Genomic DNA, 27220 nt, shown 5'->3' with positions numbered 1-27220 from the left:
ACTGCTATCATTTTTGGGTGAAAGGGTTTCTCTTACCGTTCCAATCATTACAATGCTCGTGCACGTTTGGCTGTGCACGAGCGACGCGTGCGTCCACGTCGCATGTCAACACAAAGTGCCAATGAATCAGAAGCAAAACTGCAATTTTTTTTGGGGTGTGGGTGGGTGCGGGCGCCGAGGCTGTGAGTCAGGTGAGCTCGTGGAGACTGTCGCTTTAAGAGGTCGCTGCTTGCATGGAGCTAGTGATTTTCCACTCAAACTCATTAAGGCAAGCGACTCCAACGACCGTCAAGTGTCTTAATTGTTTCAATCAACGTTGAACGTGACAAACGCGACGAGGAGCGAGCGGACAGGTAAATCAGCTTATCGTTTATTTTCACGTGAAGCCAGAAAATGGCATGACACCGTGTTTTTGTTTTTTTGCTTTTTTGCATTGACGGAGCGAGTATGGATGACGTTTTATGTATGTGTATGTTTTATGTTTTGGTGTCATTGTCATTGTCATCTCTTTGTTTTTGAAGATGCCCTGTTTTATTTTGGTGCTGCGGTCCTGAGGGGGGGAAATGTTGGGCAATGAACCCAGTTAGTTTCCCCACGTGAAGCTGATAACGCAATGTTATAATAACCACTTCTCGTTGCTACTTTTTCCCCTCAAGAATAATAATTCAATTAATCAATCACTGATCAGATTAATTCCCACAGATCATACCTAACCCATACCTCTAATTAATTGAAATGCCCTTTAATACACCCACTAACCTTCTTCACATGATCAAAGCTGAGCTCACTTATCCAAAATTGGAAACCTTGTGCATCGTTCCCAATCATAAATTTATGGACATCAACACTAAAATGTTGACGCAGGAGTGTTTATTATAATTTTTTAACGCCTTCATCTAGCTTGCAATTCAAATTAAATCTCATTTGCAGCCTTGTTTACAGATTTAAAGGAAAATATCAGATTATTAATATAGTTTAGTTTAATGATGTTTATACACTACACTAAAACACCATTTCTTTTTAAACTCACATTTTCATTCCAGTAGGAATTTTGCTCTCTCAAAACATCGGACATGATTGTGAAGATTGTGTTCTCTCCGCACAATAGTTTACACAGTGGCTGCTAAATGTTACATAACGGATGTAGTCCATAGAGCATGACATGGGCCAAAATGCGATGGATTATGTTGTCATGCAGAGCTTAGAGGGGTCGTGAGAGTGGGATCGTACTTGTCATCCACTGATTCCTCCTCCCCTTGTTAAAGTGTCCAAAACCTGTCGAGCAACTCATCAGTTTCTAATTGATTGTCGCATGTCAGCCATTGTGGACTCACTCTTGGAGTGCTGAGTGGTGTCTAAAAGACACTGGGAGAAAATGTAGCCATATTTCCTTATTAGGTTATGTTATAGGCTGATACTGGACTTGTTTACAGTGCACAGATAATAAAGCATGTGTCATGGCAGAACGGAGGATGGGGATTCAAAGTGGCCTGCATACCAGAACTGCTGCAACATGCTCATTAATAGTGATGCTTGGACGCCAAAGTGTTATGAGGGCGCCAAGCATGGTTGATTATTTTTGGGATGCCTCAGTGTGAAACAGAAAATTAGAGGGACTCAGTGTGGCTAGGACTCAGAGTCCAGGAAGAATAGCTTGTACCATGTCCAACAAGTTTACACATGCAACAATAAGCCTTACTAAGCTCAACAAGGCAGATTCTTACAGAAAATCAATATTGTGTCTCAGAAGTTTATTTCTTTCAAAAAACTCCAAAGGCTTGTCTTTAAACGTCGTGTGCTTGGGCTCTAATGTGCCGAGGAAATTTAAAGATAATCTGGCTGTTTTTTTTTTTTTTCTCACTCAATTTTGCCCCTTCCTCACCAAATATGACAAACGGCAGACTATCTTAGTTCTTATAAGATTATCCTATAAAATCGTCCTGTAGTCTGAGGTGTGTTAAGAGTGGATTTGTCCCGATAACAGGGTCTGAAATGAGTCGGGGCCATCAATCTTAAATAATAAACGTGTTCAATGTTTACGACCCAAAATTGTGGGAAGCTGACATTTCCCCAAGTCATGACTCTGTGAAATGTGATGTGAAACGGAATGCAGCCAGTCATGAAGAACACTAAAGAGGCCGTAAATAAAAACAAGCATGGTCGGTCGTTTAAAAATTGTTTTTTTTGTATAAAAAAAGTGGGTCCCCCTAACGGCCAGAAGTATTTTCCCAAAATATTTTTTTAATGACATCACCATTCTACAACACGTCCCTTCGGAAACACTCGGGAAACATGGGTGCAACATATTAGCTAGTGTTTTCCCCCCTCATTTTTATTAGATCCGCAGTGATCATGCGAGATTTCTTACGTCTTCTAGATCGGAGAGAATCTTTGTGTGGTGGTCTCTGTAAAGGGTTATCAGAGCACACTACACACAATACAACCAAAACTTTTAAATGCCTGATATTTTTTTTATCTTTGTGTGGGGTCTGTCAAAAATCCTTGTGTACCAGATCGAAAGTATATGTTTAAGCCTCCCTTTGTTTTCCAACCCTAATTTGTCTTCTGCGTCTCCAACTTGAATAAGAAGTGTGTGTGTGTGTGTGTGTGTGTGTGTGTGTGTGTGTCAGTAATAGGTAACAGTGGGAAGTGGAAATTTACAGTCTCCCATGTTTGTACCTGAGTTGTCTGTCATAGCGAGGCTCCATCCAATCCCTGCTTTGGATTTAATTGTCTTTAGCCAAGGGGCGGGCCCTGCCGTCAGCTCCACTTGTAGTGACACGAGCTGGCATAAATGCACTCAGTACAGAGGAATGGTGACAGCTGACAACGACAAACTCTTGACATTGTTGCAGCCATGAAGGAAATGTAAGTTTTCTGAATTGCCTTCAATAGAGAATATAATGTTTAATGGACTGATTTTGTTTTTCTAAATTATTTGAATCGTAGTAGTTTCATGAAAGGTTAGATGGATAATCTTATAAGTGTCTTTTTAAAATTGTTTTCTTAGCCATCATCTAGGAGATAGAACTGGCGGCTTCTATACAACTGTACAACTCCTACCCAAAATAAAACCCTTTGTTTACAAAATAAATAAAGGCTTAAATCACAAGGACAGCTTGAATGAACTCTTATCTAGCGGACAGTGAGTGTCCCGGCAGCAGGAGTCAGGCGGGCAGGTGCAGAAGTGTTTATGGGAGCAATAGAGGGGAAAGGGAGCGAGAGGAGGAGAAACAGTGTGGGTGATATCCAGTTATGTAATGAGGTTGGAGAATGGAAAGCCACTCAATTTGACTTGTCATGCAAAACAAGGAGAGAGAAATGCCAGGAAATGATGACACACTGGTCACACTTGGACAGAGGGTTGTTGAGTTGAGAGAACTTGTCGATCCCAGGATGAACGTGGGAAGTTTGATTGAGGGTTGTAAGGTATAAGCCGGCTGTTGTTTATTCTTGTATTTGATTTGGCGCGACATTAGGCAACAGTCATTCACCTTACATTTCACAATACGTACTGACCTTTGACCAATATAAACTACCTTAGGTTGGGAAATTGGATGTTGTCAGTAGTCGCTAATAAGTCCTGTCTTTCCTGGAAAGTTACATTATAAGCACTGAAGTGACCGTCGTGTAAGCTGGTGTGTAAGTGGGCTAGGTGTTATCTTCCTCTCTAAATTTGGACCGATGAGTGTTGTCACACAAGATAAATGTCAGCTTTATCAGCTCTTAAGTGTATATTGTCTCCTTGCTATTCAACCAGCAATATAAATATTGACGATTTCCTGCATGAATTCACCTTTTGAGTGGTAGATTGTGACTGAGAAAGTTTGCTTAATTTGACAAGGTGGCTTGTCTCGATTTAAATCGGCCACCCAAACATTTCTCGAGTCTTGAATGACCTCCACGCATCAGCTGCTCAGATTAGCAAGATTAGCACCATGCCACTGAATATCATGTACCCAGTGATTACACAGCACTCTGTAACGCAATCAGGAGACGGTATTATCTCCCTAATGCTCGGCGTCTCATCCCGCTCACCTCTGCCTCCGTACGTGCCCTCTCTTCCCTCTCCTTTCGCCGCAGCATGGCCCAAAAAGAGAAGCTTCAATGCCTGAAGGACTTCCACAAGGACACACTAAAACCCTCACCGGGGAAGAGCCCAGGCACGCGGCCCGAAGACGAGGCCGAAGGCAAGGCGCCACAGAGGGAGAAATGGGCCAGCAAGCTCGACTTTGTCTTGTCCGTAGCCGGAGGCTTCGTCGGATTAGGAAATGTCTGGCGTTTCCCTTACCTTTGTTATAAGAATGGTGGAGGTAGGCAGGAGATGCACAAGACAGAAAATGGTAAAGTAGTGAGATGTTGTCTGATCAGGTTCCTGTGTCCATCACCTAGGTGCATTCCTCATCCCTTACTTCATCTTCCTCTTTGGGGGAGGCCTGCCCGTCTTCTTCCTGGAAGTGGCTCTGGGCCAGTACACCTCTGAAGGAGGGATCACCTGCTGGGCCAAACTCTGCCCCATCTTCACAGGTCAGTCCAAACACTATCTGCATTCGTGCTCATCATCAAATTAGCCAAGGCGTTTGATACCAATGAGTAATGTTTGGACTGGATTGGATGGATATCTTGTCAGTGATTCCCAACCAGTGTTCTGTGGCGCATGAGTCAACTGTGCGAGATCTTCAGGTGTGCCATGGGGAAATTCTTTAAATGGGACATTTTCTGGTATTTGGGATATAATATTGTCTCTATGGTAAATAACGTGATAATATGAATTGAAATCGTCCATGTTTTATGTATATGAATTGAAATCGTCCACGTTTTTCTGCTGAAAGGCCTGAAATCGGGTCATTTGAATTTCTCAAGGTTATCAATGTCACTAGCGAAGATTTCGCCTTCCCTTTCCACTCCCACAACAGCGCTGTCAACATAACAAACACGTATGCTCTCACAAGTGGGTCTTCTACATGGAGACAACCAATCACAGGAAAGGGAGAGTCTTAGCCAAATATGGACAAAGCGGATACAAAACTGGGTCAAACAGAAGTAGCTGTCAGAGGGGCCTTTTCTGGACACTCGTACGACTAAACCAAGGTGTCTTTTAAAAATGAAATTGACACTTTTATACTAAAACCATGTTAGAGAGTCACTATGAAGATCTAAATAGACAAACTACAGGACTTTTAAGTTGGAGTTTCTTTACCTGACTGCAGTTCAATGCCAGTTTGAGAGGTTTTATGGTCCTTACCCTGCCCCAATGTGTAGTAAAAATTATACTATCCATGGAAAGTTTCTTGAAACAGGATATTTTCTTGGCAAACCCCGAAGTAGAAGGCCTGCTACTACCACCACTGATGAAAACACCGGAAGTCTGATCGGGTAAAGATTTATTAATCTCCGAAATCATCTGTGAATCCAGATTTTCTTGACGTGAAGTGCCAGTGCAGCCCTAAGATAGACTTTGCCTGGTTTTGCACCGATGCCTGCTCTAAGAGTTCGATGTTTACATCAGAGTTGGTAGATAGCAGAAATTTTACTACGTGTTGGAGTCGTTGACAGAAAACGTCTTGGCAGGTGGCAAATTTGCAACGCTGCGCCAATGTTAATTGACGACAAAACAGCTAAGTTGCCAAACACTGATGGCCTCAAGCCCGTCTGAATGATACCTGAAACGAAATTGAAAAAAATCATTACGCACCATTTTTGTGACGTTTGTATTTGGCGGTGTGCCATTAGATTTTAATGTAACATATGTGCCTTGGCTCACTACAGATTGGGAAACACCGTCAATGGCACTTCTCATTCTATACACAACCTGAAGGCCGTACAAGAGATGTATCCCAAATTTTCAGTTTTAACAACGGCTTTATTTTCGTGGTTGTTGTTTGCAGTGATGTTGTTTGCAGTGGTGTCTAACAAAGAGCTGATAATGTTTTGGCCAGGGGTGGATTATATTTTGTTTGTGTACCTAATGTTTAGAAATCGGGCTTCAAGAAATGGCTCGCTGGACCAGACATGAACCTAAAGTTGACTTTGACACGTGAAAACTTTTTCCACTCAATGTTACTATATGACCATTAATATACTATCACTAATAAGCATAGAAATACATTAAATTAGTGTGCTTAAAAGCATTATCGCTGAGCACATACCAAGGCACAAATGATGCATTGCAGATTGTGTGTGTGTATAATGCATTGATGGGTTCTTGGTTGCCATGGAAACAGACAAGACAGAAAAAAGACAAGTTGCCTAGCAATGAGCACTGCATGATGTGTTGTCGCTGCACTGTTTGTTTCCACATTGAGGATATTTCTAAAGACATGCTGTTTTGGTCAGGTTCTGTCTGGGCCCGTGATGTGGAGCACGTAGACCGTAGCGCTGTGGCCCCCTAAGTACCCCCCACACTCTGTAGTTATGTTCACATGGGACATCGTCTCAAGAAAAGAGCAGAAATTCTGTGAGACCAGAGTTCTAGCAGCTGGTCTTTGCTATCTGAAGCAAAGTCGCTGTGTGTCCATCTGGTACAACAGAGAAAATTCTGCTTGTATCCATCCATGAATTGGCCAATCGCACATCATCACCCACACCTTAATGGATTTTTATCACACCTGTCACATGCATATAAGTTTGCATTTGGCATGACGAGGTGGCCAAGACGATTTGCATAAAAATACTGTGTTGAGGTTCGCAACAAAGTCATCCAAAAAATAACACCAAATAATTACGGACGCTTGGCCCCATTGACCTCATTTATCCATCCATTTTCTTTACCGCTTATCCTCACTAGGGTCGTGGGCGACCTCATTTATATGAATGGATATTGGTAGTAGTAATGAGTTGTTCAACAACAAGTGCTTTGTTTACACAGACGTCTTTGTCAGTATCTAGTTGTACTGTGGAGCCTTGGAGCTTGAATGGCTCAGCGGTAGAACAATGGACAATTTGTCCTGAAATTACAATGAAAATATGGTTCAAACATTGAAAAAGAATTTAAAACCCTAACGAAAACGAGATGATGAAATGCCTCGGCCTCCCAGTCCTAATTTTTCTTTTTTTTTTTTTTTTTTTTTTTTTTTTTTTTTTTTGCGGGTGTATCCTTTGACCCAGGTATCGGTGATGAGAGAATAAGGGAAACAGTCATGACGATGATTGTAAAAAAAAAAAAAAAAAAAAAACAGCCAAAAGCTGTACTCAGCAATAGGTTTTCGTTTACAAATTTGTATTATTGTGTTTATAAACTGGCGGCACGGTGAAAGACTGGTTAGAGCGTCTACCTCACAGTCCTGAGTTCAATCCCCGGCCCCGCCTGTGTGGAGTTTGCATTTCTCCCCGTGCCTGCATGGGGTTTCTCCGGGCACTGCGGTTTCCTCCCACATCCCCAAAAAAAACATGCATGGTGGGTTAATTGACGACTCTAAATTGCCCGTACGTGTGAATGTGAGTGCGAATGGTTGTTTGTTTGTATGTGCCCTGAGAAATATTTTGAGAAATTATATATAAACATTAAGCCATTAAAAACAAGAATAGTTGTCCTGAACAGATCTGTTAAAAAGTGTGGCAATAGAATCGCTAAACAGATGGGTGCCTTTGTGTTCCATGAACATGCTGTTCCTGGAGATGACCTTTCTACACATGCAGACATTGCAATAGACTAAATACAATACTTTTCACTTTTGCATTCATCATTTAAAGCTCCACATTTAATAAAAACATCTTAACGCACTGCACTTGAAATCAAATAAGGAGGGACCCCTTTTACAATGGCTCAAATTAATACAAGTGTGTGAAAGGTGTTGAGCTGCATAGTGACAAATCCACAGCAAGTTATCACTCCGCAGCTGTTTGGTTTCATGGTTGCCGCTGACAAACTTAGCCACAGTAGAAGCATTTCGCAGCATAAGAGCCAAATTTTCCCTCAGGAGGAGGTGAAGGTTGACGACGGGGCTAAAAATGGGAGGTCATTACCTGGCAAGACAACATGACTAGAAATGGTCATGTTAGAAGTCGTGTCACGTTGGACATTTTATCTGGTACACCTTCAGTCCTTCATTCTTTGTGGCGTAACGCCTTGATGTGTTGTGGGAACATTGCTCAGAGTCTATGTAATAGCATCACGCAGTTGCTTGTGTATTTGGCATCATCACAGTCACGTCGAGCTGCTATGCACTACTTCCCAAAGATGCTCTATTAGATTGGGATCTGGTGACTGGTGCCAGTTCAATTCAGTGTTCAATGGTATAAGTAACAATAGTTAGTTAGTTGTTGTGTACACGATGCTCAGTTGGCACTAACTGGGCCAAATTCAGGCAAACAATATCCCCCTACACTGTCATCCTTCCAGCAGCATGAACAGTGGATACGTGGCAGGATAGATTAAGACTGTACATTTGCAATATATATATTGGCTATACACAGGCTGTCCCAAAAGACATGAGGCCATCAGTATTTGATAGCTCATGCAGTTTTTGTAAGCATATCATCAGAGCAGAGTTGCAAAATTGCAGCCTGCCAAAATGTTTTTCTGTCCCAAACTGCAGTTCTGCGCCACTTTCAGCTTCATGGTCGTCACACTTCTCCAACATACAATTTGCGCCTTTCATGGCAAATTTATCGAAATTAGATCTGTCCTTTACAAACCATGCAGCGGAAGGACTGCCACTGAACACAGATGAAAAGACCCGACTTCTATGGCAGGTGTTTGTGCAAAGTCCAGCAAAGCCTATCTGGACAGCGGCATTGGACTGAAGTGGAATGAACTACATTCGGGGACAGAAAAACATCTTGCCAAGCAGCACTTTTGCAACGTTGCTCCAGTGTCAATTGGTGAGCCATGGGCAAGGCTTACAAAATGATATGCTTCTAAAAACTACAAAGCCTAAGATGCAAAATGCCGATGGCGTCACATCCAGCCGAGATGATATCTGTAATAAAATAGAAAAAAAGCAAGTGTATAGTGACTTTTGGGACACCATGTTCTAATTCCGAATTCTGACTCACCATTTAAATGTCATGGCAGAAATCAAGACTCCTCAGACTTCATCAGTCTTCTAATTCTAACCTTAATTTCCTGAGTTTAACAGAGAGTTCAAATCTTAGACCATGGTACTCAGTCAGAAAAGGGTGGAGTGCTCTCTCCTGCCCAAAGTGGAGGAGTTAGACTCTATCGGTCTGACGTGGTGAGGAGGGAGCTGAGCCAAAAGGCGAAGCTCTTGATTTACTGGTTGATCTACCGTACGATCCTACCCGCACGTATAATCACGAGCTGTGGGTTGTGACCGAAAGAACAAGACAGCGAATACAAGCAGCCGAAATTAGTTTCCTCCACAGGGTGTCCGGGGTCTCCCTTAGCGATAGGGTAAGACATTCGGTTATGTGGGAGAGGCTCAGAGTCCAGCAGCTGCTCCTCCGCATCGAGGACGGATCATCACCAGGATCACCCTCCTGGTGAGGTGTTCCAGGCACGTCCCTCAGGACACGCTGGCAAGATTACCCCCCCCCCCCCCCCCCCCCGGAAGAGCTGGATCAAGTGTCTCGGGAGAGGGAAGTCTGGGCTTCCCCGCTTAAACCTGCTTACCCCTGCGACCAGAAAAATCCATCCATCTTTTTTTAAGCGGAAAAAGATGGATGGATTGATAGATGGGCAGCCACTGTTAATGTAGCTCACTCTTTCCTGTTCTAGCCTTTCAATCATCACTTGGAATCAAATATTCAGAGAAATTATCTTGACTGTCTAAATGAATGTCATAATGAATTGACTTGCTAATTGGATAATTGGCTCCACAGTGACTCACATGTAATGTTGCATATAATTTGCTCTTTCTTGTTTGCAGGTATTGGCTATGCCTCAATTGTGATCGTCTCCCTGCTGAATATCTACTACATAGTGATCTTGGCCTGGGGACTCTACTACCTATTTCAGTGCTTTCAGCCTGAGCTCCCCTGGGCCAAATGCAAGCAGCCGTGGAACACAGAACACTGTGTGGAGGACACGGTTCGAAAGAACAAGTCCCTTTGGCTGGCAGCCAACGTTACCAACTTTACCTCCCCTGTGACGGAATTCTGGGAGTGAGTATTTACTTACAGGCTGTCACACACACCCACACACTTGACTTTGTGTACCATTTTTAATTATCTGCCCATCTGAGATGACAATGGTGCTGTGAATGTTATAACAAAAATCATTGGCTGATTGAAAGCCCCCCCATCTCAACTCGACCATGTCATAGTCCCTTGGCTGTTTTTTAAGTGTAAATAAATAAATAAATAAATAAAGAGCTGCCAATTAGTATGTAATGTCCATCCCGTGCAGACGCAATGTCCTGAGCATCTCCTCTGGGATCGAAGACGTTGGGCCCCTCAAGTGGGATCTGGCCCTTTGTCTGTTAGCAGTGTGGGTTATCTGCTTCTTCTGCATCTGGAAGGGAGTCAAGTCCACTGGGAAAGTGAGTAAGGAGGTGGAGGGAGGTGGTCTGTGATTACTATTGTTTACTTCATTTGTCCTCAAAACTGCCCCTGGGACAGCAGGAAAACGAACTTGCCCAAGAAGTATTTATGCGTTTACTGTTGTATTGTTATCTGTAATAGTTTGCTCGATAGCCATTCTTTAAGTAACGCTTATCTTGTCCTGCAATAATGGCTAATGTACCTGGCAGTAATAAATGATAAGGTGTGGCAGGAACATAATGACACCTTTATCCTATGTAGGTCGTGTACATAACAGCAACTTTCCCATTTGTGATGCTGATTGTGCTGCTCGTGCGAGGCGTGACCCTGCCGGGGGCATCGGAGGGCATCAAATTCTACCTTTACCCTGACCTGACTCGCCTGCAGGACCCAGAGGTAACACTGGACATTATCTCAAATGTTTGAGTCTTTTTGAGTTATCCAGAAGCAGAATTCTACATTCAGATCAATTTTGTTGCACAAACTGTGGTACCTTGACATACTATATGAATGCCCCAACCTACGTTTCCCCAGTTACCAGCTGCCGTTTGATCAGTTTTCGTTTTGATTGTGTTGCAAGCCCAAATTTTGACTACGAACGAGCTTCAGATATTTTACTAAATCATTTATTGAACGGGACAAACAGTGAAACACACAAATAACTAGGACAAGGGAAGAATCCCTGCATCTCCAAAACCATCACTTTCCATGAAAACAAAACTGCATTTTTCTTGAGCTACTAACATTGCATCCTGATAGAGAGCAAGCCAAATTCAAATCTTTAGATTTATGCCATTTTCAACCCTTTAGATTGATCAATAGTTTGGAACACTAACAGACCCACGTGGGGACTGGTCACTAATATCGATTGAAAATATGAAATGGACCAAATTTCATGCTCTTTATAGGCACACACAAATACTACAGCGCGTGCGTGTGATTTTCAGCCTAACTACACTCGTTAAAACCAGTTTATTTCTTTACATTCTCTTTTATTTTTTCTTTATTAAAAAAATATAAAAAATTGCGGTGTTTTTTTTTTCTGGGTCTGGAACGAATTAATCGCTTTTCAATTAAATTCAATTGGGTAAATTTATTTGATATACAGTATGAGTACATTGAATTTGACGGTTGTGAGGGAATTCAGTTCAATACCTGGACTTGTTGGTTACCAAGTGTCCCCTCTTGTCTAAACTTCAAGGTGTGGATTGACGCGGGTACCCAGATTTTCTTCTCCTATGCCATTTGTTTGGGGGCCATGACATCACTGGGGAGCTACAACAAATACAAATACAACTGCTACAGGTGAGTGGCGCATCCCCTGGGAGAAGGGTGGGGGACGGGTCAGAAGTAGTGACTTGTCCGAGACGGCTGCGTAAAAAGAAAATGGGAACTTCGGTTCCGTGTGTGTTCATTAACAACCTCCCATGACATATGTGTGACATAGGGACTGTTTGCTGCTGGGAGTCCTCAACAGCGGTACCAGCTTTGTGTCTGGCTTCGCAATATTTTCCGTCCTGGGCTTCATGGCACAAGAACAAGGGGTGGACATTGCCGATGTGGCAGAGTCAGGTACGAGGGTCCAAGGTGCTGGCAGTAGTGATGGTGGGCACTGCTGCCAAACAGAAAAGACAATTGGAGACATCAAAAATTAAAAGACAAAAATTAAGAAACGATGCTGAAATGTAGGGGTATCGGCAATTGCACACTCCTTGAGGGGGGGGAAAGCCTCAAAGAACTGTTACACGCCTGCGATTCCTGCTTCACTTCTCCAAGTCCAGATTTCATGATGTGGGTCAGGTGCCAGAGGATTGTGTTGACATCACTTGAACATGCGCACCAATGCAGCTTCCCTTTTTGCTCATGTGTCCTCGTGTCCCACATCCAAGCTGCTCATGTCCTGTTGTAGCGTCGGGACATGGCTAAGAAGATTGCTGGCGATCAGCTCAACACTGCTAGTAATGCTCCTCCTCCTCCTCCCAGTTCAGTGAACAATCTTTGATTTGCCAGAGGTGGATCATATCCATTCTGTGTTGGATTTATTTTTATTTTTTTCTCCATTGCCGTGTGGTCTTCGACTGGGATGCACCTTCTTTCAGCATGTCTGCTGCTGTAGTTAATAAACTCTTGCTTGGTTTCAACACCAATGCAGTCCTGTGACCGCAAATGACATGATCATGGCTGTATGACTGTGATAGTTCATGTGAACATATAATATTTTCAGTTTTCTCTTTCATAAGAGTACCGAGTTTTTGCTAATGCTAAAGAAAAACGACTACAATCAAACCTGTTTCTGACATCAGACAACTTCACTACCACTCACTCTATTTGATTTTTTTTTTTGCAATTCACCGTCACTTGCATAGCTGCCACCATGTTTGACACATGATGTGGTATGCTTTGGATCTATACAATTTATACAAGGTACACGTTCAATGAGATGAATACCTTAAAGTCCCTTTAAAGTGAATGTGAAAAATGAAACATCATAGGAGAGTGTTGTTAACCAAACCATTTGCACTACCCCTCACACTCACGGTCTTAGCCATGTAGTCAGCAAAAAGCATTACAGTTACCCAGAATTCATGTTCTAAACTACAGTACTGTAGTTGTAGAAAATCAAGCTAAACTTTGCTCCGTACTTGCATTTGTTCCCTTCGATATTGTTATGTGTGCATTAGCTATTCCTTAGGCTAAGGTTGGTATTTTTGAATTTATATTTTAAAACTCTGACTGTGGCTTGTTTGAAACGGATAAGGTACTCGTGTTTCTTTAGCTGCAGAGAACATTAACCCGATTGATCTTCTCTGAGTCATTACGGCCACATTTATATCAATTGGCCTATAAAGATGACTGTATCAGAGATGTGCAACTGAGTAACTGCACTAAACTGACTTTTGGAGGGGGGGAAAAAAAAATCTGTGATGCACTGAGTCTGCAATAAATGAACCATGACATAGACAATGTACGGCCTTGTCGCTCAGTCTGCGGCAGGACAAAGAAGTACACTAACTCGCAATTTTGCGGTTAACCACTGATGTGAAGGAAGGTGTTCAAGTTTTTATATAGTGGAGGAGGGGCGACTCATGCTAAAATGGGTCCAAGCGCATCCAAAAATCAGGAAAACTGAAATGGTAAAAAAACAGTTTAATGCTATATCTCCTCAACGTGAGTACAACATAGTTCTGTCTTTGCACATTTTCAGCAATTATCTTCAAACATGTATAACCCAAATTCCAATGAAGTTAGGAAGTTGTGTTAAACATAAATAAAAACAGAATACAATGATTTGCAAATCATGTTCAACCTATATTTAATTGAATACACTACAAAGACAAGATATTTAATGTTCAAACTGATAAACTTTATTGTTTTTAGCAAATAATCATTAACTTGGAATTTTATGGCTGCATACGTTCCAAAAAAGCTGGGACTGGTGGCAAAAAAGAGGAATGCTCATCAAACACCTGTTTGGAACATCCCACAGGTGAACAGGCTAATCGGGAACAGGTGAGTGCCATGATTGGGTATAAAACAAGCGTCCCTGAATTGCTCAGTCATTCGCAAGCAAAGATGGGGCGAGTTTCACCTCTTTGTGAACAAGTGCGTGAGAAAACAGTCGAGCAGTTTAAGGACAATGTTCCTCAACGTATAATTGGAAGGAATTTAGGGATTTCATCATCTACGGTCCATATCATCATCAAAAGGTTCAGAAAATCTGGAGAAATCACTGCATGTAAGCGGCAAGGCCGAAAACCAGCATTGAATGCCCATGACCTTCGATCCCTCAGGCGGCCCTGCATCAAAAACCAACATCAACGTGTAAAGGATATCACCACATGGGCTCAGGAACACTTCAGAAAACCAATGTCAGTAAAGACAGTTCGGCGCTACATCCGTAAGTGCAACTTGAAACTCTACTATGCAAAGCAAAAGCCATTTATCAACAACACCCAGAAACGCCGCCGGCTTCTCTGGGACCGAGCTCATTTAAGATGGACTGATGCAAGGTGGAAAAGTGTTCTGTGGTCCGACGAATTTACATTTCAAATTGTTTTTGGAAATTGTGGACGTCGTGTCCTCCGGGCCAAAGAGGAAAAGAACCATCTGGACTGTTATGGACGCAAGGTTCAAAAGACACCATCTGTGATGGTATGTGGCTGTGTTAGTGCCAATGGCATGGGTAACTTAAACATCTGTGAAGGCCCCATTAATGCTGAAAGGTACATACAGGTTTTGGAGAAACATATGCTGCCATCCAACCCACGTCTTTCTCATGGACGCCCCTGCTTAGTTCAGCAAGACTATGCCAAACCATATTCTGCACGTGTTACAACAGCGTGGCTTTGTCGTAAAAGAACTAGACTGGCCTGCCCGCAGTCCAGACATATCTCCCGTTGAAAATGTGTGGCGCATTATGAAGCGTAAAATACAACAACGGAGACCCCGGACTGTTGAACAGCTGAAGCTGTACATCAAGCAAGCATGGGAAAGAATTTCACCTACAAAGCTTCCACAATTAGTGTCCTCAGTTCCCAAACGTTTATTGAATGTTGTTAAAAGAAAAGGTGATGTAACACAGTGGTAAACATGACCCTGTCTCAGCTTTTTTCGGAACGTGTTGCAGCCATAAAATTCTAAGTTAATGATTATTTGCTAAAAACAAAGTTTATCAGTTTGAACATTAAATATCTTGTCTTTGTATTGTATTCAATTAATTATAGGTCGAACATGATTTGCAAATCATTGTATTCTGTTTATATTTGTTTAACACAACATCCCAACTTCATTGGAAAGGGTTGTAGAAACAAATTCCTGACTTCACTTTACAATTTGAAGGTTCTGTATTTTTCAAAATTCCCATTTGTTCCTATAGCCTTCAAGAGCATATTTGTCATACCTGTAGTATTTGTTATTCTGTATTGGTTTTTAGATATGTATTATCTGTTTTAACTGTATGCTGTTTTGTCAGACTTGCTGTTTTGGGAAACAGTAGTGGTTTATCTTATGCCCCGGTGCCATGCGGTTAGGATAACTGCTAATGATTTACTGTTGCAAAAGAGAGAGCGCATTCGTTTTCTCTACGTAGAATGCAAACACAGTATTGAGCGTAGCTGATGAGTTGACATGAAAGAGCTCTGAATGATGTCCCAGCTCCATGAACATGATTAAAGCTCAGACTTGTCATCTAAATCCCCAATTGCTATTCGCATTGACAATAACAAATGACTAGAAAATCACAATCAAATCGTTACACCGCGTACTATTCTGAAATAAAGACATGTCATTCACCAATGAATGAAAACTCCAATTTGACTATTTTAAAACAATGTACAGTCCTCCTGGTTAAGTCCTGGATGCGTTTTTTTGGGGGGGTTGCCGATTTTGTCATACCACAATAGAAAACTTTTGGCTGGCGCGTTTTAGCCAAACATTGTCAAAACTTATTTTTTCCTCAAAATGGCTTACTTTAACCAGGATCACTCACCGCATAGTGGCAGTGGTCTGTTGTGCACCAGCCTCTGTGCCATAAAATGCTTAAATCCATGCTGGCTGGCAACATCTGCTCCTACTAAGCCAGCCAGTTAGCTTAGCTGCTGGTTTGTCATTTTTCATTCATTCATCTGCCAGGATGTGATGAATGACTCTTAACTTTATCCAATTCATTGGCCGTGGTCATAGTCTGCCATGAACGTCCGTGCAGCCCCTCATGGACTTGATGCCTTGCTCTGGAGATTATTGTTTCGGTGATAGTGTGGCTCAGCGTGATTGGGTACAATTGTGGCTACAACTGCGCATGCACAGTAAATCAGAAGGGCGGTGGAAGTAAACAAAGATTGCAGCTCGAGTTAGAATAAAATACGAATAAAAAGCGGTTCGGAAAATGGATGGATGAATGAATAATTTTTACTCGAGCTATGAACGAATGGCTGGCAATTCAGATGCACTCGCAAGTCCGCATGAAAAAAGCAAATCCTGAATCATAATTTTCTCATTCGTATGAACACGAATCAGTTCTTTTTATTGTATTGCTTGTTATTAAATTTTTATTTATTTTTTTAACTGGGTTTGTACCTTGAGTGGCTTGAAAGTTGCCAGAAATAAAAAATATTACAAGTATTATTATATATTAATTGTAAATATAAAATAAAAAAAGCTTCAGAGGTGATTAAGCATCAGGATTTCGGGGTAATTTTTGTTGTTTTTTGGCTCTAATGAGGAGAAAATAAAATGTTGTATGCCTGCAATGCATTTCTTCACAGTACTCACTCACATGAATTGAAGGCGTATTTTATGGCAGATATATGAGTGAGTAGGTGAACTATACGACCAATTAAAACTGAAGTTAATGTATACATTGTCTATTGAGGCGACGTTTGTGATTTCTTGCATTGTCACTCATTTTATTACCTTTTATTGCCGTCCTGTAAGTAAATGCATCCTGGGCACAAGAGCGTCTGTAGCAATTTGAAGACTCCACACACAATACACACTATTATTTTATTTTTTAACCTATGAGCTGTTCTCTAGATTAGGTCACATTTCCTGTAGATTACAGGGAATGCCAGACCTTGTTCAGCCTCAGTAGCTCACCTTTTTCATTAATTTTTTTTTTTTTCTTCCAATATGCTCGTGAGGATAAAGCGGTACAGAAAATAGATGGATGGATGCTTATGTCGTCCAATCTTAAATTAGACAAGCGTTGTTAACGCTGTCCTTTACCCCCTCTCCTCCCCTTCCCCAATCTGTTTTCCCTCCAGGTCCCGGTTTAGCCTTCATCGCTTACCCTAAAGCAGTGTCCATGATGCCGTTGCCAACTTTCTGGGCTATCCTCTTCTTTATCATGCTGCTGCTACTTGGTCTTGACAGCCAGGTATGCACTCAGTGTATGACATTGGTATAAAATACAGCGCTGTGAAAAAGTATTTTCCCCCTTCTCAAAACAGTTTCCCCTACTTTGTTTAGGATTATCAGACAAATGTAAATATCAGACAAATATAACCCAGAGGAATTTAAAATGCTGTTTTTAAATGATTTCATTTATTAAGAAAAAAAACTATTCAACGTTACCTGGCCTGGTGTGGAAAAAGTAATGGCTCCCTAAACCTAATAACTGGTTGGGCCATCCTCAACAGCAACAACTGAAAGCAAGCGTTTTCTATAACTGGCAATGAGTCTTTCATATCTCTGTGGAGAAATTTCAGTCCACTCTTCCTTGCAAAATTGTTTGAATTCAGCAAAAATGGAAGGTTGTCGATCATGAACGGCCTTTTAAGGTCATGCCACTGCATTTCAATCGGATTGAAGTCTGGACTTTGACCAGACTACTCCAAATCCTTCATTTTGTTTTTTTAAGCCATTCAGAAGTGGACTCGCTGGTGTGTTTTGGATCGTTATCCTGCTGCAGAACCCAAGTGCGCTTCAGTTTGAGGTCACGAACTGATGGCTGAACATTCTCCTTCAGGATATTCTGTTTAAGAGCAGAATTCATGGTTCCATCAATCACAGCAAGTTGTCGAGGTCCTGAAGGAGAAAATCAGCCAAGACCATCACACTACTACCACCACCATGTTTGACTGTTGGTATGATGTTTTTTTTTTCTGAAATGCTGTGCACATTTACACCAGATGTAATGAGATGCACACCTTCCAAAAAGCTCAACTTTGATCTGGTTTGCAAAAATAAGACGAGCCATTCAGATGATTTTTTTTTTATCCGCAAAAGTAAAACAAGCCTTTACGTTCTTTTTGAGCAGCAGTGGTTTTTGCCTTGGAACCCTTCCATGGATGCAATCTTTGCCCAGTCTCTTCCTTATTTATTTTTTCTTCCTTATTACACATTTAGAAGTTGTCCTGAGTTCCTTTGTGGCCTCCTGAATGAGTCATTGCTGTTCTCTTGGGGATTTATCTTTGTAGGCCAGCCACTCCTAGGAAGTTTCACCACTGTTCCATAATTTCTCCATGTGAGGATAATGGCACTCCCTATCGTTCACTGGAATCCTAAAGCTTTAGAAGTAAGTTTTGTAACCTGTTCTGGAATTTCTTTGGATCGTGACATTTTGTTGCAGCTTTTTTAGATCTTTTGTCTGACTTGATTTTGTTTAAGTGATTTATTGATTGAACAGGTCTGGAAGGAATCAGGCTTGGGTGTGATCAGTGAAAATTCACCGAATGTTGTGATTAGTCACAATTAAGTCATGATTTGACAAGGGGGGTAATTACTTTTTTCAGGGCCAGGTAATTTAGTTTAGTTTTTTTCCCCTTAATAAATGAAATCACCATTTAAAAACAGCATTTTTTTTGGAGAGCTCTCAGTGCCATTTGGTACACAAGGCCGCAATTGCGGTTTGTGTAATCCGTAGTGTTTTACGGGAGCAGGTGATTGGCCGACTGCCCAACCCCAGCACCTGGTATTCCAAGGTGGTCTCCCATCCAAGTACTAACCGAGTACTAAGTACTAACCGACTCTGCTTAGCTTCTGAGATGGGAAGAGATTGGGCATTCTCAGGGTAGTAGATCTTTAACATTAAAGTGGGTACACTATGCAAAAATATAAGAATTTGAGGAGGGGGCCACTACCTTTTCACGGCGCTGTACATTTTCTTCAATATAGCCGATACCTGAGAGGCACAATGCAGTATGGAAGACTCCATCTTGACATACGATATGTAAACGTTTTTCCTCCACTCCTGAGTTAAACAAGTCTTTTTCCACACCACTGTTGTTTAAACAAAATCTCTGTCCACATTACCAAACCCCAAAAAGTGCATAGACAACATAAAGTCCAAATATTCTGTATATCCATCTTGACCAATCGGTTAGCTGTGACATATTACTGTGCATTTTGTTTGATAATGTGTAACTTTGAAGATAGCTCATTAAGAATAGACCATATCAAACAAAAATGCACACATCCTAAAGGTATGAATGTAACCACCATTTCTATTAGAATCATGGGGACGACATTAAAACAAATCAAATAATCAGTGCTAAAAAAGATGATCTGTCATGAAATGCATGTAGTAATAAAAAGCTACAGTGGATAATAAGTCGACACACCTCAGTTCAAATGCTGGGTTTTTTAGGTATATATATATAAAAAAAAAAGACTAAAACAATAATAATTTCAAAACTTTATCCACTTTTTAATGTGACCTTTAACATGTACAACTCAGAGTTAAAATTTTTATTTTATTGATTTTATTTGAGAGAGAGAGGGGAAATTAAAACAAACTGAGATAATGTGGTTTCATAAGTGTGCATATTATTTTATAACTGGACCAAAAAGTTCAACTTTGGTTTAAAAATGTAGCTAAACACACTTAAAAATTGGAAAATGTGTTATGGTGCGATGGAACTAAGGTGTTTTTTTTCTCAGCTGAAACTGGGGTATAAGTCAAGGTGAAGGAAATTAATAACACTTCCAAATAACAGTCATTGTAAGCACAAAAGCTTCAGGCTTCTGTTACAAAGGCAAAAAAAAAAAAAAAGGGAAAAGCTTCCTGGAACCTCTGAACTTTATTTGGGATTAATCAGAGGCAATTTAAAAAGTTGCAGGTTTGTGGCAAATCTGATTTGAAAATAGGTTTGAATGAGTGGTTAATTCTGAACAGTTAAATTCCCAGTGAGAAGAGGGTGTGCACACTTGTGCAATCACATGAGCTCAGTTCTTTACTTTTATTTACTCTGAAAGACAAAAAGTATCAGTTGTTGTGCAGGTTATAACCTTTTCCACCATTTAATGTAACTACATTAATGGTGGAAAAGGTTTCGAACTGGTTTTTATGGTCTAATTAAATTCATTTTTTAATATTACAAACACCTGGCATTTGAACAAGGGTGTGTTGTGTGACTTTTTATATCCACTGTACACAAAACTACTCCTGCTGGCTAGAATATAAATGGATAAAAATGCCAGAGTAGTTCACCTACTGTGTAGAGCGTATTATGATATTGATAGCATCATGGTCACTGACATCTACTAACAGTTTTTTTTTCGTCTGTGCAGTTTGTTGAAGTGGAAGGACAGGTCACTTCCATTGTGGATCTGTATCCGTCCCTGCTCAGAAAGGGCTACCGGCGAGAAATCTTCATCGCCATCATGTGTTTCATGAGCTATCTCCTGGGACTCGCCATGGTAACCAAGGTAAGCCATCACTTGGAGCCTGAGATGATCCTGTTTGGAGAAGCTAAAGAAACTCACGATAACGTCACTGACTTTCCGTTGGCCTTCATGTTACAACCAAATACGGCTTCCTACTGTTTCTCTTCTCGCGTTCCTGTGCATCCTTGAATGGAATATTTGGTCATCTTGCATTAGCTGTAGTTAACTGCGCTTCAATGAGCTTTCAGCACCTGGTCAGCTCTGCTCCAGCTGGTCGGGCGCCAACATTCTTGTACTTTACATTCAACATCCCAGCCGACCGTTTGTTTTAATGTCGCTTTCCATCTCGGCAACAGTCTTTCACTGCACACACGCACATCAGCAGAGGGCTTGATGCCAGTATTCTTCTTCTTCCCAGGGTGGCATGTACGTCTTTCAACTCTTTGACTTCTATGCAGCCAGCGGTGTGTGCCTCTTGTGGGTTGCATTCTTTGAATGCATTGCTGTAGCCTGGGTTTATGGTAAGTGGAAGTGACTTGGATTGTTTTTTCCGTCAGCTGTTTATCAAAGTAATGATCCTGAAGAGTTGCAGAAACACAAATCAACTCTGTGGTAAACACAAGGGCCTTTGTGGATCCGTTCACACCATTTGTGATGGTGAGGGGATTTTTTTTTTTTTTTTAACTACATCTTAACTGGCCATCCAACAATATTAAGTTACAGCGAAAGAAAGGCTTCATAGTCCAAAATAACTCTTTATATTTCCATGGTAACGAAACTAGCACAGAATGGTAAAATCTATTGCGCATTTGATCAGCTACGGGGCCAATTATCCATCCATTTTTTGAGCCGCTTCTCCTCACAAGGGTCGCGGGAGTGCTGGAGCCTATCCCAGCTATCATCGGGCAGGAGGCGGGGTACACCCTGAACTGGTTGCTAGCCAATCGCAGGGCACATACAAACAAACAACCATTCACACTCACATTCACACCTACGGGCACTTTAGAGTCTTCAATTAACCTACCATGCATGTTTTTTGGGATGTGGGAGGAAAACAGAGTGCCCGGAGAAAACTCACGCAGGCACGGGGAGAACGTGCAAACTCCAGACAGTCTGGGCTGGGGATTGAACCCCGGTCCTCAGCCTGTGAGGCAGACACTCTAACCAGTCGGTTACTGTGCCGCCATATATATATATATATATATATATATATATATATATATATATAATTATATTCACATTTGATGAGCTTTTTGTTTATTTAAATTGGTTGACAAATATTTTATTATAAGGTTATGAAAGTCAATTACACAGGATGATTGACATTAGCAAAATATGCAGCGTATACTGTGTGAATGTTTTTACATTCAGGTTAAAATCTGTTATTTTTCCTCATGCTTAAGATTGAGCACTTTAAAAAAAATAAAAAATAATTGCACTGTACATTCTTTTAGTAAATTTAGTAAGCTATCTTTTATTTTCTGTACTTTGTTTTTAAATGCAGATTTCGCTTTGTATTTAAATGTTTTTAATCATGTAAAGCACATTGAATTACCTTGTATATGAAATGTGCTACATAAATAAAGCTGCCTTGCCTTCATATTATATTTTATATTTTTGAGTTTGCATTATTCTTGGGAGTACCACAGGTTTTGTGCACGAGTTGACGCATACAGTGCACTGCTGTTATTGAAGAGAAATGACCCCATGAACTAGTTCTGCTGGGGACATACTCGGTGGCGGTCAAGCTAAGATTGTTACTAGATACGACCTTATTTCCAGATATATACGGATAAGAGCTTGTAAAGCCACAAAAAAATTTCCACGTTAACGTGTATCTTGGAGGGCATTCTTCAATAACAAGAATGTTCTTTCTCATCAATGTTTGTCAGGAGTTGATAATTTCTATGATGGAGTTGAGGATATGATTGGCTACAGACCAAACCCGTGGATGAAATGGAGCTGGACCATCATCACACCGGTCCTCTGCATGGTAAGACCTCCGCTTTGGACTTAACCTTTCTTGTCAAAGAGCTAGGGTGGGCCCACGTGGCCAACCTTGATGTCGTACTTTACGACTTGAACTAAAACTCGACTGTGTTTGTCCCTCAGGGCTGTTTTGTCTTCTCCCTGGTCAAGTACAAGCCTTTGACCTACAACAAAGTGTATGAATACCCCGACTGGGCCATCGGCCTGGGCTGGTGCTTGGCCTTGGCCTCCATGATCTGCATCCCCATGGTGATGGTCATCAAGATCTTGCAGTCTGAGGGACCCCTCATTGAAGTGAGTGGATATAAAGGGACGGTTTGAGGAACACGACATTCAGGACATTACGTCCTTGCAAATGAAGCTAGAGAAAGATGGAAAAAGAAATTGCTTACAGCTCTTAAAGTGATACACCTACCACTACCATGAAAAATACAACACAGTGGACCTCTTCTATATGTATAGTCCCAACCACTAATAGCAAAAATCTGAAAATAATTAATGCCCATTATAATTTCCTTAAACTTTTTTCTCTGAAAAAAGCTTGAATACCAGGAAAACACCGCCCAAAAAAGGGATAGGTCCCCCCCCCCAAAAAAATCTGTTAAATCGAGATTCCACTGTACACATCGTAAAAAAGTGCATTAAAAGTACACTATGTGTTCCTGTACACTTGTCAACCTTAGATTTGTTCTGATTTGAAAACCTTTTTCAAAACCTCTTGTCATTATTTGGGGTTGAATGACTAAAGATTTTTTTGTAGTTGACTATATAATGTGATGACAGTAGATTAATCGATGACGTCATTATTTTTTTAGTACAGTACAGCAGTCTCCAACTTTTTTTGTGCCACGGACCGGTTTCACGTAAGACATATTTTGATGGGCCGGTACAGAAACAAATTAGAACAAATTATTAAAACGACAACTCTTGTTACGTTGAATGTAGCCCTGCGTATGTTTTTCTCTTCAAGGAGCTGACTGGTCTTATCCTGTGTTCCACAGGATAGCGTCTTAGAAGACGGGACATCATAGCCAGACTCAAAATAATTAACCGTTTCTGTGTTTCTATTTATTTGTGCTTGTAACATATTTGAGGATGGACTTGCATATTTTTGGATTTCCACACACTTGTAGCATAGTACGTCCGTATGCCGTCGTACGACAAGAGTTACGATACAGTGTCGTAAAATGAAACAAGTGTTGTGATATAAATAAATCTCTCGTTATCGCACAGTTGTTGCCTGCGCGTTCACTTCGCGACGCTGCCCTCGTTCCTCGACTACAGTCCTGTTGTCCAGCTGGTTTGAATGTTTTCAAACAAGGCTAACCGCTATTCTCACTCACAACAGTCTTATTTTCGTAATCACTGGACGTCTAAAAAAAAAATCTGTTCCCTTATTGGCCGGACATTTTGCTGCTCCACAGAGCTGCGGCGATAGGAGCAGACAGCCGAGTCGAAGGGCCTTTTATGAATTGGCCGAAATCATCAAGACGACAAAATGCCAAAAATATGTGATTAGTGATTTGTCGACGTAGAGCTTTAAACATCGATGCGCAGTAGTAAAGATGACTCGTTGACAAGTGGACTAATTGGTTCAACCCCTATTCGCTTTCACAAAAACTTTATTTACTCTACAAATAATGTGTGAAAAATAGTTAAATGAAAATAAGGTTTTCTAGGAAGTTATAAACTCGGGGTATTGGCTTTATTCTATTCTTTATTCTAATGTCCACCCTCTCCTGAGTTTGAATGAAGTTCTCTTCTATCGAGAATGTACGGATGATTGCAAATATTATGCGTTTTGTCGGCGATAATCACCTTGCGTCGCCTCTTTCACGCAGCGGATCAAAGCGGTGGCAGCGCCGGCGAAGTCGGGCGTGAGCTCCCGGCCCAAAGAGTACATGGCGAAGGGCAGCGAGCTGACGCAGCCCCTGGACCCCAACGGGAACAACGGCTTGATCAAGCCCATCCACACCATTGTAGAAACAACCATGTGAGCGCTCTCTGTGAGAGGAATAAGATTGATGTGCTTTCTGTGTACTTATCGTATTTGCTAACGTTGGTAGGTTTACAACGACCCGCGTATTCACCTTTAGAGATTCTGTAGTTTGATATCTATGAGGAGACTTATATCAATGTGATTTGCTCTATTTTTTACCGTATCGATATTGTAAATGTTTCAACTGTTGTTGCAGTAGTTGGCACTGATCGTAGGCAGTACAGTATTTTATCATAGATCATGTTCAATGTTTACTACCTTTCTTCTTGTTGATTCCGGAGAGATAAGGAATTTTTTTTGGTCGGACAAAGAATGAGCAATGAAATTCCCACTTCTCTTAAATTCAGCAAACTTAACTTGTTAAAAAGGTAGGTGAACACCTGAGATGACTGCGGCTGCTTTGTTACTGAGCTAATGAATAACAAGCTCTCTCTCGTCTATAGGTGATTGTGAGCACAAATCTGTTAGGCACAGTTAAACATGCAGCATTTACACTGCAGGACCTTGCTTTTATTTGAAGGCTTTGGCCAAATCCAGTGATAAGCACAGTCGTATTAAGGTCCATAAAAATAAAAACCCTAATATGATCAAATTCACAACCATGAAAAATAAGTGACATTTTAGAGTATCTGTACACTGCTTGTTGTGACTGCGAAGTTCAGTCCCAGTGCATTTTTTTGGAACCCTCTTTGCACTTTATTGCTGTTTCACCTTTGTTGTAGAGTTTGATTTTATTGTTGTAATGTGTTGCAACTGTGTGTTGAACACGCTTCAGCGGGATATATTTTACCACAAGTTTTAGAATGTGTAGGAATTGAAAATAATACAGCTGGATTTATACATAATCTGTATATCATGCAAGTAGAACTGTTATTTTTTTTTTCAACATCTTGACAGCTCTATTGTGCTCATTTCAACAGCAGATGTGGTTATTTCTTATTTTTAGTTTTTAACATTGATTTGAACCAGTTGTATAGTAGAATTGCAATTGTTTGTAAATCACATATGCCTTTTGTAACAATTTTGTACATCATACAAAAACCATGACTGATTCTTTTAGTGACTACTCAGAAATGTGTTTTAATTACAATAGTCAGCGTAGGAATGGCAACTTGCTAATGTTCAATGTTCTGAATTATTTGGACTCAAATGCAATAATGTATTCACAAAGGCAACAACTCTTAACAGCTTTGTCCACTAAAAATCTAAATGTACCAAAGTATGTTTGTGACTCACATTTGTCTCCGTTGCATCATTCATTTCCACATAGAGTACAAATAAACACTTTCTTGAAAATGCTCGTTTGTTTTTGTTTTTTTTAAACTTTCATTCATGACTTGTAACTTTTAGTGCAATATACAATCAATCCATTTTCTGAGCCGCTTCTCCTCACTGGGGTTGCGGGCGTGCTGGAGCCCATCCCAGCTAACATCGGGCAGGAGGCGGGGTACACCCTGAACTGGTTGCCAGCCAATCGCAGGGCACATACAACCAGTCGCACTCACAGTCACACCTACGGGCAATTAAGAAACTCAAAATAATGCATGTTTTTGGGATGTGGGAGGAAACCGGAGTGCCCGAAGAAAACCCACGCAGGCACGGGGAGAACATGCAAACTCCACACAGGTGGGACCGGGGATTGAACCCCGGTCCTCAGAACTGTGAGGCTGACGCTCTAACCAGTCCTCCACCGTGCCGCCAATATACAATCTATTGCTGCAATTTTATGCCTATTGTAATACATGTTTTTATACAATACTAAAGTCAATGGAAAGACAATTGTTTGGACTTTTTACTTTTATACATTTAGTAACATATTTTAATTTAGTTTTTCCATATTGTTTTAAAAAGAGGCAATCTTGTAGTTCTACTCCCTACAGTACATGCAACAATAGATTTGAAATGCAAATAAGTCCACAGTCAACAGTTTAGTATTTTTATTTTTTTTGATTGAACGGAAGCACAGGTGTGCTCAACCTCAAAACTGATAGGACTGAAGGGTCAGAGTGCAAATGAACTTTGTGAAAGCAAAAAAGAATATTCGTCAATTGCCCTATCTCAACCCAATATAGCATGATTTTCACATATTGACAGAACGGAGCACAAGAATACATAAAAATTGCTGATTTGAAGTTCTTTACACAAATCTTAGTCTATACACTTAAAATGTTTTTGTTAAATGTATTGTGATGGTGTATTAAGGCAAAATCATATACAGTGCTGTGAAAATGTATTGGCCCCCTTCTCAAATTCTTTATTTTTTGCATAGTTTCCTTTAAGATCATCAGACAAATATAACCCAAGTGAACTTCAAATGCTGATTTTAAATGGTGACCGTTAAAGTAGGGAAACTATGCAAAAATGTAAGAATTTCTGGCCCATACTTTTTCACGGCACAGTATTTCTGGCCTTAACTAAGTTACCAAGTATTACTGCTTGTCTGATAAAGGACTCTGCTTAATGTTCCTCTCCTATTTTAAGCACTACGTAATCATTATGTGAACCCCCCCCCATATTGCCACTCACACAGCCCTTCACACTCCCTGTTGTAGCTCATGGACACTTGACCTAAAAGTCAAGTATATGACCCACTATAAATCTAACCCCTTCTATCAGGCAGGAACTTGTCTTGCTGACTAACGAGGGAAGGTATGAGCCACATGCACTGACACGATCTTTGATCAG

At 40.9% G+C, this 27220-nt stretch overlaps 1 protein-coding gene across 4 annotated transcripts; it reads left to right on the top strand.

Annotated features, from left to right (window-relative positions):
- The first annotated feature begins 228 nt into the window (after positions 1–228).
- On the top strand, positions 229–25835 carry LOC133413783 (sodium- and chloride-dependent taurine transporter-like). 4 transcript variants are annotated; one of them, XM_061698608.1, is made up of 15 exons: positions 229–353; positions 2741–2868; positions 4084–4313; positions 4393–4527; positions 9831–10065; positions 10310–10442; positions 10705–10839; positions 11645–11748; positions 11891–12015; positions 17205–17317; positions 20452–20589; positions 20966–21068; positions 22440–22540; positions 22660–22830; positions 24378–25835. In XM_061698608.1, the coding sequence occupies exons 2-15, from the start codon at positions 2858–2860 to the stop codon at positions 24531–24533; spliced, it is 1890 nt and encodes a 629-aa protein (XP_061554592.1). In that variant the 5' UTR covers positions 229–353; positions 2741–2857; the 3' UTR covers positions 24534–25835. The 4 variants fall into 4 exon arrangements, with proteins under 4 accessions (XP_061554592.1, XP_061554582.1, XP_061554573.1 ...); XM_061698598.1 differs by having other exon boundaries at positions 2637–2868; XM_061698589.1 differs by having other exon boundaries at positions 2631–2868.
- The last annotated feature ends 1385 nt before the right edge of the window (positions 25836–27220 follow it).

Source organism: Phycodurus eques, chromosome 1 (assembly GCF_024500275.1).
Source record: "Phycodurus eques isolate BA_2022a chromosome 1, UOR_Pequ_1.1, whole genome shotgun sequence".
Lineage (NCBI taxonomy): Eukaryota > Metazoa > Chordata > Actinopteri > Syngnathiformes > Syngnathidae > Phycodurus > Phycodurus eques.
Note: the sequence above shows the minus strand (reverse complement) of the source record. Positions and strands in the feature narration are given on the sequence as shown.

Coding starts and splice junctions, on each gene's coding strand:
- LOC133413783 (XM_061698608.1), top strand. Junction 4,528..9,830: donor ACTCTGCCCCATCTTCACAG/GTCAGTCCAAAC, acceptor TCTTGTTTGCAG/GTATTGGCTATGCCTCAATT. Junction 10,066..10,309: donor CCTGTGACGGAATTCTGGGA/GTGAGTATTTAC, acceptor CATCCCGTGCAG/ACGCAATGTCCTGAGCATCT.